The 15,445-nt window shown below is 38.8% G+C and overlaps 1 protein-coding gene across 1 annotated transcript; it reads left to right on the top strand.

The window, feature by feature from the left end:
• Nucleotides 1-2,267: 2,267 nt before the first annotated feature.
• LOC110775994 (partner of Y14 and mago) lies at nt 2,268-15,214 on the top strand. The gene is made up of 4 exons (NM_001426322.1): nt 2,268-2,809; nt 4,277-4,393; nt 8,933-9,166; nt 14,596-15,214. Exons 1-4 carry the CDS (start codon nt 2,597-2,599, stop codon nt 14,740-14,742), a joined length of 711 nt encoding a protein of 236 aa, NP_001413251.1. The 5' UTR covers nt 2,268-2,596; the 3' UTR covers nt 14,743-15,214.
• Nucleotides 15,215-15,445: the final 231 nt, after the last annotated feature.

The raw sequence follows: 15,445 nt of genomic DNA, 5'->3' as shown, positions 1-15,445 counted from the left end.
CAGGAAACATGTATAAAGCACAGATTAAGCAAACTTACATTCGAAGCGTGTTTTCCACAATAATCCGTCAACGAACACGAACAAAGAACTCCACTTGTCGTTCCTCTACTTGGTTCACCGACACGATCAGATCCGTCTTGATTATCGTAGCTTAGACAATCGATCAAGAGTTTGTGCTTTTGGGAAGAACAATTCTAATGGAGGCACAGAGAGTTTAAGGTTTCTCTTGCCTTAGGTTAGAATCTGATTTTTTTTGCATTAGGTTATTGGAAAACGTGAGTTAGAATAATATTATAACCCTTAGGTTATAATATCAACCGGCCAAGGCACGTAGGCCATGCGCCAGCCAGCCACGTCCGTGCAAGCCCACACGCGCACAGCCACACAGGCGCTGGGCCTTGGGCCGCGCTGTGTGCGCTGCTGCTGCTGTACCTCGCGTGCGCGCGCGCGCCCAGCCAAGGCTTGGGCCTTGCGCGTTGGCTCGCTGCTACACCCAGTGGGCCTTGCGCGCTTGCTCGCCTTGGCTCGTTGGGCTGGCAGCGTTGCTCCTTTCCGTATCCGCGATTAATATATTTCCGATATATTATTTATCGTTTCGTATACGACGAATCACCGTCGTACGATACGATTTATTCGTTTCGCCTAGCTTACGAATATTCGCGATACGATATACGATTCCGATGCAAGGTCGTATCGTATATTACGTTTTCCAACTAATTCCCGAAAAGCTATTAAATGAATTTCCGATTCATTTAATCCGGTGATCTGTTACGTGTCATTGGTGTGACCTTGTAGGTTCAGTCAAGAGTAAGTTGTGAGTTCAATATCCATTAGAACTCACTGATCGGAAGCATTGCTCCAGCTAGCTGTTCCGATCACTTGATCTCACTGAATTAATTGTTCGCAATTAATCTGAACCTTGGTATTAGACTTAATGCACCTTGGGTGAAGGACATATTTCCTTCAAATGGACCTTGTCACTTGTTTGCCCAAGTCAAAGTTAGAAAATGATACCATTTGAGTTGTGGTACATAGTTTGATCAAGTCAGCAGTGTTTATACCAATGAAGGAGACCTGGAAAAATGGAGCAACTTGCTACGGCTTACATCAAGTACGTTGTAAGACTACATTGAAGCATGCAAAGTCTAAACATTTATCATGAGTAATAACTTGAAAACCAAACATGAAATTTAAATAAGTCATTGAGCATTTTATTCGAAATAGTTAGTTCCGGCAGAGTGAATTAAATCAAGATCCCAAATCATTGAAAAATTAAGCATGCTTTTGCTTGTCTTAATTCTAAAATATTTTAGCTAAGCAAATCTATTGCTAATAGTCAAGAAACTATTCTTGGTTGATAGGCTCATCTAAGAACTTATTAGGAAAACATATCTCATTTGCCACGACATAAAAGTACTCCTTACTCATATCGTCGAGTTCAACCAAAATCAACTCGTACTCACAACTAATAGTGTACCTCAACTTTTAGGATCAAGAAGTGACACCTCGCTTTGGTGGAAAACTATCACTAATCGACCGAAAAAATGTACTGGTGTACGTTACCCCTTTAAGATCAAGAAATGACACCTCGTTTTGGCGGAAAACTATCACTAATGTGATCTAAAGGTGAGTAAGTGTTATTTTAGAATGACACCTTATAACTCAATTTTATGTTTGGATAATTGCAGAAAAATCACCGCTTCTCAACAACAGATTCACATAAAAATAAGCAAAATCAATCGAAAATCCAAATCAAAATTAATCACAAAAACTCAAAAATTAAAAAACTAAAAGTAATAAAAACCCAAAGTAGAAGGAAGTGATTCCAGTACCATACATGCGAAGCAATGACGGTGGAGGACGAAAAAAATGTTCAAAAACTTCAATCTCTGACTCTATTGCCTCGACCCACGCAACACCACCAGCGTAAGGTTTCGGTCGCCGGAATATATGTTACCGCCCATATTGAGTACTCATGGAGAGAGCCGAGTTTGGTGGTATTTCATGTAAGACCGAGTTTGTATAGAAATTATGTTTTACGTATGTCAGTATGTGCTCCCGAGTCTTTATCAACGGTATCCCGCAAAGTTCGAAGTACACCTTTGTGTATTACCAAACGGTTCACCCTTAAGGCTAATCCTTCGGGGCGAGTTCTAGGTGGATAGGTTCCAGTCCCCTCCCAGTTATTGTTGCAGAGGATCGAACATGCGATACTCCCTACCAAATTCAGCGTCAATCACCACTAAACCAACATGCAATTGGTCGAAGTACACCTTTGTGAAATGGGTCGGATCTCGCGGTAACCTAAGGCATAAGGACTGAGCTCAACGCAAAACCCCTCCACTTTTCATCCCACATAATACAACAAGTATTTCCAGTTGTTTGAAGTACCACACTCTTACCTGTTCCCACAACATTCTGTTGCCACCATGACTGACTGACCTTTACCTTCTCAATTGAGCAGCAACACTCTACCCTCTTCCTCTTTTCCCTTCTCCTGAATTGGGTTGGATTCGTTTTCAAGAAATTCTTCCGTTTTTGCTTGGTGGGGTTCCCAGAAATTGAAGATTTTTTTGGCGGAAAAATTTGATGAAAAATGGCAAACAGTGCGAAAAACAATGGAGTTGAAGTAGTAGTAGAAGAAGAAGCAAGCCAAATAACAGAACAGCTTGAAAAAACCCTAAAACAAGGAGAAAGATTAGTGGGTCCTACTCGTAGACCTGATGGTACTCTTCGCAAACCCATCCGAATTAGGGCTGGTTATACTCCCCAGGAAGAAGTTGCCATTTATCAATCTAAAGGAACTTTGGTAACTTTCATTTTCATTTGTTTTGGTTGATTTTGTATGATTATTTTGTAATTTGCTCGATTTTTTTTTGTTTTAATTGATTCCCATTGATGATTTTGGTGATGTGAATATCAATATATACTGGCAATAAGCTATCATTTTGCATTTTTTGAACACTGTTTCATTATTTGATTGATTATTCATTTGTCATGTTTAGTCTTATCTTGTTTTTAATTGTGATGTTTTGTCAATGCATTGTGTTGGAAATGTGATGTGGTTCAAGGTGTGAACTTGTGATATGTGTATTTGATTGAACAAAAACCAAAGAATACTGAATAAGGGCTGGATCTTTGGAGGTTTATTTGAAGTTTGTTTAGCTTGAAGTAACTGGTTTTGATGGTGATGGGATTTGAAGTAGGTTTAGGTGAATATAGTGGTAGGGATAGCTCAAAACCTTGCAAGCTCTCGAGAATTTCTTGATGAACTCATCCAACAAGGCAACACGGTAACGGTTTGAATTTGCCCAAGAATTAAACATGAACAAAGGCTGATAATATTCACTTGATCTTTAGTGTAGATTTGGACCAACTAGGGATATGTCTTTATGCCCTCCACTCCCCATGCTGAAGTATATTAGGATAACAACAACCTTAACATATTTCAATAGTTGCTGCCTAAGTATTAAGAGATGCTAATTGACTATTCAAACCAGTCCACCTAGTTGATCGAACAATGGGTCTGTGGCATAAGAAATGTTACGGGATTAAAACAACAGAATGATGTTGAGTTGAATTTGTTACTAGATTTAAAGCCCGTGCGATGCACGGGTTAAGTTCAAATTTTTTTGTGAGATTTTTTTTTCAACTTTAAGCGATAATTAGAACAGTGATTATTTTATAATCAATGCCAATAAGCATGACAGTGTGAGTCTACAATGACTACTGTTCATTCTCTAAGTCAAATGCTGTAAAAAGAATTCAAAGATTATCCATATATATATTACATATTTGATGTCTTGGGTTCTCACCCAAGGACCCAAACATGTTTTCATATACGAAGTACATGTTATGAGCAGAAAAATTGTGGAAGAGATTAACCACTAAAAATCCAAAGTAAATTAAAAAATTTACATCTTACCTATGTGAATAATATTGAAGGAACTAAAGGGAGGAGGAACGGAAACAAGCTAAAAATGTGAGAACGGTTTTAACATGAAGACGTGGATCTGAAATAATATTAGTATTTGATGACATGGAAATCCTACGTGGCACTCTGAATGCTCTCCAAAAAACTCCCCTTTATATATGTATATATCACGGAGTAGATTATTTAATTGATAACTATACATCACTCCATGCTGAATTTTAATTCAAATGTATTCCATTTCCCGATTTTCTTCCTTTTTTGGTCCATATTTGTGTTGTAGCCATCAATCGATGAATCTGATATGAGCAAAATCTGAAAGGATTGACTCAAAAATTTTTGCAGTGGAAGAAGGAGATGGACTCAGAAGTTGGACCACCTGGATTCGATCCCCAAATGGAAGCAAAACCCAAAAGCAAGTCTGTCAAGAGAAACGAGAGAAAGAAAGAAAAGAGACAACAGGTGCTATTTGTTTTTCTTAATAAATCCTTTAATGCTTTGTATACACTTCCTCCATTCTGGAATAATTGCAGCATAGAAAGTCAGTGTAATATATCTTTTGGTGTAAGTTGATTATGTGAACAAATATCTACTTCAACCATTCCACTACTCTGCTACTGGGAAAGTGGTTGCCTAGTAGACCCTTACACATGGTCAATCAGCAAAACAATTGCTTTTGCAGTAATATCTTCTTCCATTGAGGGAGGAATGATGCTTCCTTTCCCCTACCTAGGGATGCAAACGAGCCGAGCCGATCCGAGTTTTACCTTGTTCGAGCTAAGCTTGATAAGGATTTTCATTGTTCGAGCTTGTCTCGAGCTTAACCGAGCTTTGCAATTTGTTGTTCGAGCTTTGTTCGCTAAGCATTAGGAAGTCTCGAGCTCGGCTCGAGCTCGCTCGTTTAGCTCGAGCTTAAACCCGAGTTCGAGCTCGAGCTAAACGAGCTTTATTCGAGCTTGATGAACGAGTTTTGAGAAATCGTCAAATTGATTTAAATCATATAATCAAGGAGAAACTTCACAAAATATATGCATGACTGGAATATTCCATGGGATACTATACTACATGATAGATTCGATTCGGTTTTATACAATTCTTGACATTTAAGGGTCATATTTTTTTAAAGAAACTTATATTTTATTCCATTAAATTATTTTTTCGAGCTTGAGTGAGTTATAAACGAGCATATAAACAAGCTTATGACCGAGTAATTAATGAGCTATAACCGAGTGCTTGTGAACGTTAACGAGCCGAACGTGATGTTGTTCGAGCTTCGCTCGTTTACTTATCGAGCCTAGAATTTTTGTTCAAACTCGTTCATTAATTAATAAACGAGTTTTAGCCAAGCTTTGACCGAGCTGGTTCGCGAGTTGTTAGCGAACGTATCAGCTCATTTGCAGCCCTACCCCTACCCTCCCACGATCACCACTTTTTCTTAAATCCTCACATATTTTCGAAATACAATTTGATTTTGACCACCAAAGTCCATGATCTTGAACTCTATTGAGCAACCAAAACTCCAAATTATTTTTTGTTCCCAGTTCTGGAAGATTGGGGAGGAGAGTGAAAGGAGGCCAAATTTTGAATTTTGTGTATTGTGAGATCATTCTTATTCTCTTGGGTGTCTACTAGGCAAGTTAGAACTTTTGCATGAGAAGTTTTAGTGATGTTTGCTGCAATTCTTAATTGTTGCTAGTCGGATATTGCAAATATTTGCACCAACATTGGACGGATGAGGCATTGTGAAGGGAGCAGCTAGAGAGAGTCAAAGTGGAGGGAGATGAAAATTAAAGTGAGCGTGTGGGCTGGAGACAGAGGAGTTGCAAGAGAGTGTACGACTAGACAGTGGAGTGGAAGGGTTAGTAGGGAAGATAAAGGGATATCGGAGTGGAGGAGGAGACTAGGGGAGAGAAAATAGAGTTTTGGGATGGGTTATTTGGTTCTTGGATTCATCAGTCATCAGTTCAATACAAAACTCATGCCGAGAAGCGAATCAACAGGGGCTTTAATATTTCAACTGTTACCAAAACCATTGTTTAGTATGCCCTGGACCCCTGAAATAAGAAGTCCTTCATGTGAAAAGATTTTCCTTGTTTTAGTTCTACAAAGATTTTTTTTCTTCCAATTTGATTTTTGTGTGCTTTTATTTGTAATTTACCTCCGCTTTACTACTTGGTTCTGTGATGCTGTTCCTCATTCTGGCTTAGTAACTCCAATTCTAGAAGAATTTTTAATGCTTTACGAGGTTATATTACTATATGCTCACTTTCAAAAAAAAGGTCAACCTTTGAAAAGTGAGGAAAAGGAACTCCATAAGTCACAGAAGACCTAAGTCACAAAAAGAACTAAGTGAACCCTTAGTTTAAAAAGGCGCAAGGGCACTAAGGCGCACAAGGGTCATGGAGCCTAGGCACAAGGCTCAGGCGTGCACCTTTTCGATACGAGGCGCACATAATTTCCTAATAAACCTTTAAATTCGGTATAGAACAAAATTAACACAATTTATACTCAAAACAACATAATACTATTGTAGTGCCATATTTTCTTGCCGGTTCATAAGAATCGCGTGATCCCGTCGATGGAGTGCCAGAATTAGAATATCCCATGGTAATTATAAGCTGGAAATATAAAAATTAACTTGTCACTATCCAAAAAGCTTAGGTTGTAGAGATATGACCGTTGATAGGTCACATGGGGTGTGTTTATATCATTAAGAAAGAAAAAAAAAGTAAATAAAAGGATCCACGTCACCCTATTACACCCGAAGATTGAAGGCGCACAAGGCGTTGCACCTTGCGCCTTACCTAAGGCGCACAAAGGCGCAAGAAGGCGCGCGCCTGGTTGACAACCTAAGAAGGCATGATCCCATCGATGGAGTGCCAGAATTAGAATATCCCATGGTAATTACAAGCTGGAAAATAAAAATTAACTTGCCACTATCCAAAAAGCTTAGGTTGTAGAGATATGACCGTTGATAGGTCACATGGGGTGTGTTTATATCATTAAGAAAGAAAAAAAAGTAAATAAAAGGATCCACGTCACCCAATTACACCCGAAGATTGAAGGCGCACAAGGCGTTGCGCCTTGCGCCTTACCTAAGGCGCACAAAGGGGCAGGAAGGCGCACGCCTGGTTGACAACCTAAGAAGGCGTGATCCCGTCGATGGAGTGCCAGATTTAGAATATCCCATGGTAATTACAAGCTGGAAATATAAAAATTAACTTGCCACTATCCAAAAAGCTTAGGTTGTAGAGATATGACCGTTGATAGGTCACATGGGGTGTGTTTATATCATTAAGAAAGAAAAAAAAGTAAATAAAAGGATCCACATCACCCTATTACACCCGAAGATTGAAGGTCTTGTGCTGCGCCTTGCGCCTTACCTAAGGCGCAAGAAGGCGCGCGCCTGGTTCACATCGGTGAGCCTGGAGAGCTAAAGACGCTGAAAGCTGTGCCTAGGTGAGCCTTGAGCCTAGGCGCGCCTTGGGCACGCTTTTTTAAACTAAGAGTGAACCCATTTATTCCCTCTAATTTTGTGTTTGGAAGTCGGTGTATATCAATGTTTGGTTATTTATCTCATGGGCTTGAGGAATCTAATAATATTACCAGTAGCTGTATACGAAGTAAATATGAGCAATCGAGCATGTGACGGTCAAATGAGGCAGCTTGATTGACTCTCTTTTAATTTTTGTTTACTGGTGGAAGATAAAATTCCGATAATCTGATTGAAGGGAAAAACTATATGGAAGTACTTTGCCAATGTCTTGAATATATTTATTTATTTCATCATGGCAAGAGTTCTCAGACTTCTCACATGACGATTTCATGTCTTTGTTACAATATTTCACTTGTGGGGTGCTTGGTCAATCTGTCTTTTATCCTAACAAGTCATTTTGTTTTTGCAGCTTTTGGTACATTTATCTATTGTCATTAGGGCCATGTATCTGTACGATATGTTACTTTATTAATTGCATTAACTCAACTTGGAATTTGGAAATTTTCGTTGATTGTCAACATGTCCTCTTTAATCTCTATGTTATGTTCTTGCGTTCATATCTTAGAGGTACTAGTGGACGGTCATCTCGCTTGAAAACATTGTACAGAGAAGTTCAGTCACTGTAGTTAGGTCTAACATGCTAGGAGTATGTGACTATGTGAGAAACACTGACAAAATAATCAATGTAACAATGCAACTATTTGCTATGCGAACCTCTGCTACTCTAGATTTCCCTGTCCATAGACTTAGTGAGTTAGTGCACAGTTGTTTTCACTGACTCACTGGTTTGACTTAACCTCCCTTGCTTCATTCCAAATCATGTTTTGATGACGAGTTCCGGTCTTCCGGATTTCCTTGGTTTCCTGTTATGATTATATATTTTGGTCTTCATCTCTGTTCCACATCACAAGCTTTTGCTTAAAAGGCATCCCAATTTGAGGGTGTAACAATTTTTTCATGAAAGTACTATTCTTAGAGGTCGTACCCAGTGCACAAGGCTAGGTTGTTTCCAGGGATCGAACCCATGACCTAGTGGATAGCGAGTAACACTTGACCATCGCGCCAAGGCACCACCTTCATTGAAGCATTGTTCTTCTTTAGCAGAATTCAAACATTGCTAAATTTTGTTTTTTTTAACTCCTTGTCTTTCCTCAACAGTATTTTATTAGAACGAATAGCAGAAAAAAAAGTTATTCTCATAAAGTTGTGAGATTTCTGTAGAGTCCAAGAAGTCAATGATCTCTTTGCAGCTACTCATTTTTCCATATGATATGTAAGGTCGGTTATTAGTTTGTTGTAGTGTAGATTCCGGGTGATAATCATTCTGGCTTGTGAGTATAATTTTTAGGTCAGCATAGCTTCTTCATCCCTGAGAATAAATCATGCGTGATAGCCTCAATCTCAAAATAATACAATTTCCCCCCTCCCCCCCCCCCCCCCCCCCCATTTGTATGTATGTTTTAAGTTTTTAACAGAAGATTGATTAGTTAATTCGGCTTTGATAGGCTGCCGTTGATAGAGCTAAGAACTCAGAATATTCAGCTGATGAGGATATGGAGGAGACAGATGTTCAAGATCCAAATTTAAAGCAATCTCTGGAGTCTGCTACTTCTCAGATTAGCCAGCTAGCTCTTTCTAACAGTGCTACTGGTAAATCTTCACTGAATTCTACAGTGGGATCAGATACGGCCAATGCAGGTGTAGATATTGACAAAAAGATCCGAGCTTTAAAAAAGAAGGTACCATTCCTATCTAAGTAATTTTCGACCATAAATTGAGTATGCATTTTTTGGTAATTGGTTACGATGATCAAATCTAATCTCTGTTTCTGAAGGGTCAAGAAACTGAAAAAAAAATCTTTATCTCACTCTTTTTCTTAACTCTCATACATATTTTATATGTGAAGTTCTTGAATGAGAAATTGAGAATATAATCCCTTTGAGTGATTTAGGAACTTGTATTTTTTTCTTACTACTACTATGTCCGTTTACAAATAAGTGAAGCACTTTGAAGTATTCCTTTTTTGGATGGTGTTTTTGCTTGCCCTCTCCCCTCATCACATGGGCACTTTCTGCCTCTTTTGCAACTGATGGAGAATTCGTTGAATGACTATGAGTAGATAAGGTGGTTATCGAGTGGTTCCTAGGCATGAAATCAAAGAACCATTAGGTGCATGCAATCATGCATGACAGTGGACTTGGGGTGATGTAGTTGTTACTGAGGACATAGATCATAGCATGCACAGAGACAAGCCTTCTTGCCTTGAAGTTTTGAGAACCACCAATTTCTATACTTTATACTGACAATTTGGACCTTAGACATCACCACCAATTTCTATATTTTATACTGACAATTTGGACTGTAGACACCACCACCAATTTTGTGGTATCAAACCCCATTTTGAAATTTATGGCTGACCTCCATTAAGACCTTTAGAGACGTGACACAAATTGGGGTCTTAAACCAGTAAATGGTCATTGGACTCATTTTGATGGATTTTGTAAGGTTAGGGCAGCGTTCAATTCCAAGTCCCATGGACATTTTGAAGGGGCATCCATCCACCCACCCTATTGAGATGCTTATGAGATACACTTGGGAATATTGAAAAGAAGTGAGGAATGCTCCCCCCCCCCCCCCCCCCCCCCCCTCCTCCTGTTTGAAGTAGCTTCTTTGAGTTACTGTTGCTCTATATCAGCTGTTGTGTTGTATTTACTGGTGTATTCTTAGTGGACCCTTTTTAAGCTGTGAGTTTAACAGAACTGTGAAGTTTAAGCTAATTTTTTAGCCAGTACAAACCCTATTTCTTCATAAAATAAGCAAACTCGGCCGTTCGGTTACGTAACAGCTGTTCTGTAACGGATTTTGGATTTTCGGTTCCGCAAAACCCCGTTACATAATGGTGAGACAAAAATCACACCTATCTCCACGCGTTGTCGGTTATGTAGTGGTAACTAGCTGCCTTAGAACGTTTTTTTTTTCCCCGTTGTACCGTTTTTTTGTAAAAATTGGCGAAAAATATTTTAGTAATTAATATGTATTTTATGGAACATGATATTATGAGTGATTATTTGTTCACAAAATATGACCACTCATATTATGATAGGTTTGGTTATATTGTGTTGAAAAAATATTTTTTAAACTTAAAAGTACTAACAGGCTTGAACATGTTAATGTGAGTTTTTAGACAATCCACACTACGTTAGCCGCGGTCTGTTTTATTTATCAGTTACAATCGGTTTCCGCGGTTGCAACCGCATCCGCGATTTTTTCTATGGATAAGGTGCTTGAAAGTAAATAGTGAATTATAAATTTAGAATATGCTCCAAAATTATTAATTACAGTAGAAAGTGGAATTTCTTCAATTTTTTTTTTTAATCTTGAAAAGTCAATATGATAAATGTGAAACTCGGAGTACCACCACCTTATGCTGTTTCTGCTACACCCTGACTTTATCAGGATTACAATGCATCAGTGATTTTTTGGTTGGTTATGACTTAACTTGTCATAGACATTGAGGCCAGATGAGGATTACCAATTGAACTTGGGAGGGAACATGTTTTTTGCTACTCAGTAGCTGTAGGGTTTCTATGCGACAGGGGATGTGAGATATTTTGCTCTTGCCAAACGCCCTCTTTTAGGTATTGGTAGAAAGCTGGGGAGGGCTTTGGATTCAAGGGCTTTTTTAGTGTTATATGGAGTTGTTATAACGGATGCAAAGAAAGAATAAAGAACGTAATAAAGAACGCAGAGAATTTTAACGTGGTTCACTAACAATGTGTTAGCTATGTCCACAAGGAGAGGGGAGGAAAGTTTTATTGATCTTGAGGAATACAGATTACAGAATACAACTAGGTTATGACCTAGAGAGTTTATATAGTACTCTCTAGACAGATGCGGAAAAGCCCAGAAAATAGACCCAAAACAGATAACCCTAGTCCAGAATAACAGATACCGTAAAGTTCGGGGGCGTTGCAGTAAGGGGCTTGACCGATTCAAGGCATTATTCTAACAAATCTCCACCTTGACTTGAATCCTCTCACAAAAACAGATGTACCACATGCACCATTATAATGTCAGATCCCCGTGCTGGGGCGTTGCAGTAAGGGGCTTGACTGATTCAAGGCATTATTCTAACAGGAGTAATAGCTAAGGCAGGCTCTTTTTTGAAGGGTAAAATTTTGTACGTTTTCTCAGTGACCAATCTGACCATTGAATCAAATTTGCATACGGTACTATGAAAAAGGCGAAGACCTTGTGTTGTGGTCGTGCGCAGTGTACTAAGGTTTCTGGGATAATTGGTAGCCTTAGGTCCATACTCCAACTGGTCAGTACCAATTGTGAAATCTCAGTGCCCTCATTTCAAATGTGTGTATTGCCTTAACGGACAAGTTCAGCCATTTCAATAGAAATAAATTCTAACTCTACTCAGTTTCTCCCCAAGTCCCTACGTCAAAAGATTTTTCTCATTTTCCCTTCTTAGTCCGTCCCTAAAAGATAGCTTCTTTTCCTCTTTTGTTAATATGGTCCCCACCATCCTTCTCTACTTTGTTCACTATTGCATATGCTAAACAACAATACAACTCTCTACCTACCTACTCAATACAACTCTTAACAAAGTTAAAAAAAAGGGAATAGAACAATCTTTAAGGGACGGAGGGAGTACCTAACAGTCACAGTTTCCATATGTGATGTTGGAATTTGGCTTTGATTGTATGTAGAGAGAGACATTAGTTTGCACGATCGCGCCTTCTGGATGTTAATGGAAAGTTTAGAATATAATTTGAGGTGCTTTTCTATTCCTGCGGCTCTGCAAAGGATATTTAGAGACCGTCTGAATTATAAACAACACCTAACAAAATAGCCCGAGCATTCTTCTGGAATCTACAGAGAGACTATGAAGGCTTCACAAACATTGCCTAATGTCAGTAGGATGTGTATGTAAACCAGATTTAAGGTACGTATGCCATTAGTCATGTTTAAGTCACTCACTTTGACAAGTGGTGGAAAGTTAGAGAAGTCTCTTGAACTCACATAGCTTTAAGCGCATGTTCTACTGATGATGGAAAGTTGACTATGAAGTATGAACCATGGTGCAACCCTATTGAAATCTGGTGTTTTGTGTTTTGAAAAATGGGATGTCTGTCATGGTTGCCTAATGGTCTTTGACTCTTTGGGCCCTACAAAAATCAAAAGTCATGTCCAAGAGACCTACTTCGGGATTTGTTTGGATGCTTAAAATGAACTTTTCCTAAAGGTTACTGAGCTCCCAAATAGTCCTGAAAGGATTCCAGTGTCCGTATTATTAGTTTTTTGTTGAAGATAATAGCCCGAGCCATTTCCATTTTGGAGGCAATATGTAACTCACAGTCTCACACCCTAAGACGGTTATGGAAACCAACCAGAGTGAGCCCACTTGGGTTCCAAGCTCTCTAATGATTTACGAGATTGGATTGCTGCATATAAAAGCTTGTTTTCAATGCTTGCGAAAAAGTTTGGATGAATTTTGGAAGACTCTTTGGCTCCTAAGCAACATCCTATTTTGAAGGATATGACTCACTTATAAGACCTTTACAGGCTGTGGTGAATGGTGTCGGAAACCATAAGTTCCTTGGGTTTATACGTAGGCTTGAAGTCTTGAACGCCTGATTAGGAAAAAGGGTCAGGCCAAATGTTGCGGCTTAATAGATAAAAAATGCGGTATCGGTCACGGTCGCGGGATCGGTCGCGGAGTCTCGGTAACGGAAATGATGCGTTAGTCGCGGACCGTGTCGCGGTTGTCGCGTAGGAATTTGAAATCTAAAAATAAGCCCCATGTCAGCCCCATTCACTACCTACCCTAGTCCCCCTCCCCTAAACCGTACACGTGACATAGTTAAAATGAATTCCTTTGTCTACCTTCTCTTCCTGCTTGTTTTAGATTTGAAAATGGAGTTCTCTACTCTATTTCAATGGAGTTTCTCCATTTCTTTCCTTTTTCCCTTTCTTTTTGTTGAAAACATGGGGAATTCGGCTGAAAACTGAGTTAGCGTGTCCATATCCATGTTAGCGTGTACTTGAGATGAAGTGAAGAGTCGGAGTACCGAAGCTTCCTTCAATAGCTATATCATCTTTGGTGGCCTTAGTCAACTAAATATTACACTCAGTACCCCAAGTAATGCCACATGTTGGATTTTCCTTCATCAGAGAAGCCCATTGTTGAGGATTTGAGGACTCACTTCATACTTGACCCTTAGCCCTTGATCTCGCAATCAAAAAAAATTTGGGGGGTACTTTCTTCCTGTCATGAGGGGTAAAGCAACTTTAGCCACTCTCCTCTCTCCATCGTTAAATTGTTATTTGTTTAAATTAAAAAGAGGCCCAAATTGTTTGTTAAAAAAAGTAGGGATTGACATTCAATAGATATACTTGAATTACCTTACAGAGACCAGCTTAAAGTCCATTAGCGACCCTCCTTTGAAAGGCCATGGACCTGAATCGCATGACCCTGGCCCACCCCGCAACAACTTTGGTCCTACCTCATTTGAATGCCTCAACCCACCCAATAACCAGGCCTAATTATCCCGCAAGGGAGTCTCTAGTTTCGGCGTTTCACCCCTTCATTTTGCCACAACTGTGATATAATCTGCCAAATACCTTACTTGGTTCAGTCTGATTATACGTTGCCTGCTTAAGGTGATACAGGATACATTACAGAAAATTGGATCTACATGAGAACAAAGATTCCTTATGTCCTCTTCCCCCTTTTACTAAGTGGATTATCAGAGTCAAGGGAACATTGGAATTTTTTGTTAACAAAGTGATGTGTATATTATGATTGGTACATGCGTTGATGATCTTGATACCCTGATGTATCACGAACAAACATAAATCTCTGAAGATTGATTAATTATGATATGGGATATCCCTCAGTGGCTCAGTCATAACTCATAACATGCTTACGAGCATTTTATTGCCATTCCCTTTCTCTATATTCACAAATCACAATAGGATTTATGTTGTTAATGTTATGATCTGAACGTGGTAATTTATTGCAATCGAAAGACTTGAATTATGTTTTGCAAGAACTTATGATTCAATTGCAGGGGGATCTGTTGATAATTTTCTTGGAGGTGACTACTAATGTCATGAAACATATTTGACCTGTGAACTTGTATTTGGTTTTCTTCAGATTCGGCTTGCAGAAGCTCAACTGCAGAAGGCTAGCCCTGAAGATATGAAACCTGAACAGCTCGAAAAGGCCAACAAGTTGGATGGTTGGCGTGAGGAGCTGAAACATCTGGAGGGTGAACATTCGTCAGTATTATCAAAATCGTGACCCTCTTCATTCCTTCTAATCGCTATTTATCCAAGCTTGTCTTGAATCTTGATTGAGTAAGGTCACAAGTTAATCCTTCATTAGATGCTCTTGAGAGAGGGATCACACCTCAACTCAACTCAACTCAACTCAACAGTTCAGGCTTTGATTGGTCTAGGGAGTTCTCTGCCATGGTCTAGTTGATGTTTAGCTGTGTGTAACTTGTGGTATTGTGGTATTGTGGTATTGTTGATCAATGTTTGTTGTAACGTATGTTTCGCATTTGCCGGTATGAAATTGAGTCATATAACAAGTGCAAAGTCCTTAATTAGATTTTTTTATTTTTTTTAAAAGAAAGTCGTTTGATAGAGCAGGAACTAGAAGCCTTTTCGAGTTCTTTGAAATTGAGTCATACTCCCTTACTCTCAATGTTTTGACTGTATACGCTTGTTAATGCATAATTTTGACTATTAATATCTCTAATTATTATAAAAACTTATAAAATATATATTAAGATGAAATCAACAATATATCATATGCTAACACTTATTTTCATATACTCCCTCCGTTTCTAAATAAGCGTTCACTTTGGACATTTACATGGGATTTAATAAAACTGAATTGTGTGTAAGAGATAATGACTGAGAATGTTTTTTTTTGGTAAAGGAAAAAGTAAATAATTGTTTATTGATAAAGTACAAATAAAAGTGGATGTGATGAAAAA

This window comes from Spinacia oleracea, chromosome 1, assembly GCF_020520425.1.
Source record: "Spinacia oleracea cultivar Varoflay chromosome 1, BTI_SOV_V1, whole genome shotgun sequence".
In the NCBI taxonomy this organism is placed as follows: domain Eukaryota; kingdom Viridiplantae; phylum Streptophyta; class Magnoliopsida; order Caryophyllales; family Amaranthaceae; genus Spinacia; species Spinacia oleracea.
The sequence above is the reverse complement of the archived record's forward strand: the minus strand, read 5'-3'. Positions and strand labels throughout refer to the sequence as shown.

Bases quoted from the DNA above. Each gene is read 5' to 3' on its own strand.
- LOC110775994 (NM_001426322.1), top strand. From the start codon at position 2,597: ATGGCAAACAGTGCGAAAAACAATGGAGTTGAAGTAGTAGTAGAAGAA. The intron at 2,810-4,276 runs GTAACTTTCATT...AAATTTTTGCAG, and splicing joins ATCAATCTAAAGGAACTTTG to TGGAAGAAGGAGATGGACTC. The intron at 9,167-14,595 runs GTACCATTCCTA...GGTTTTCTTCAG, and splicing joins TCCGAGCTTTAAAAAAGAAG to ATTCGGCTTGCAGAAGCTCA.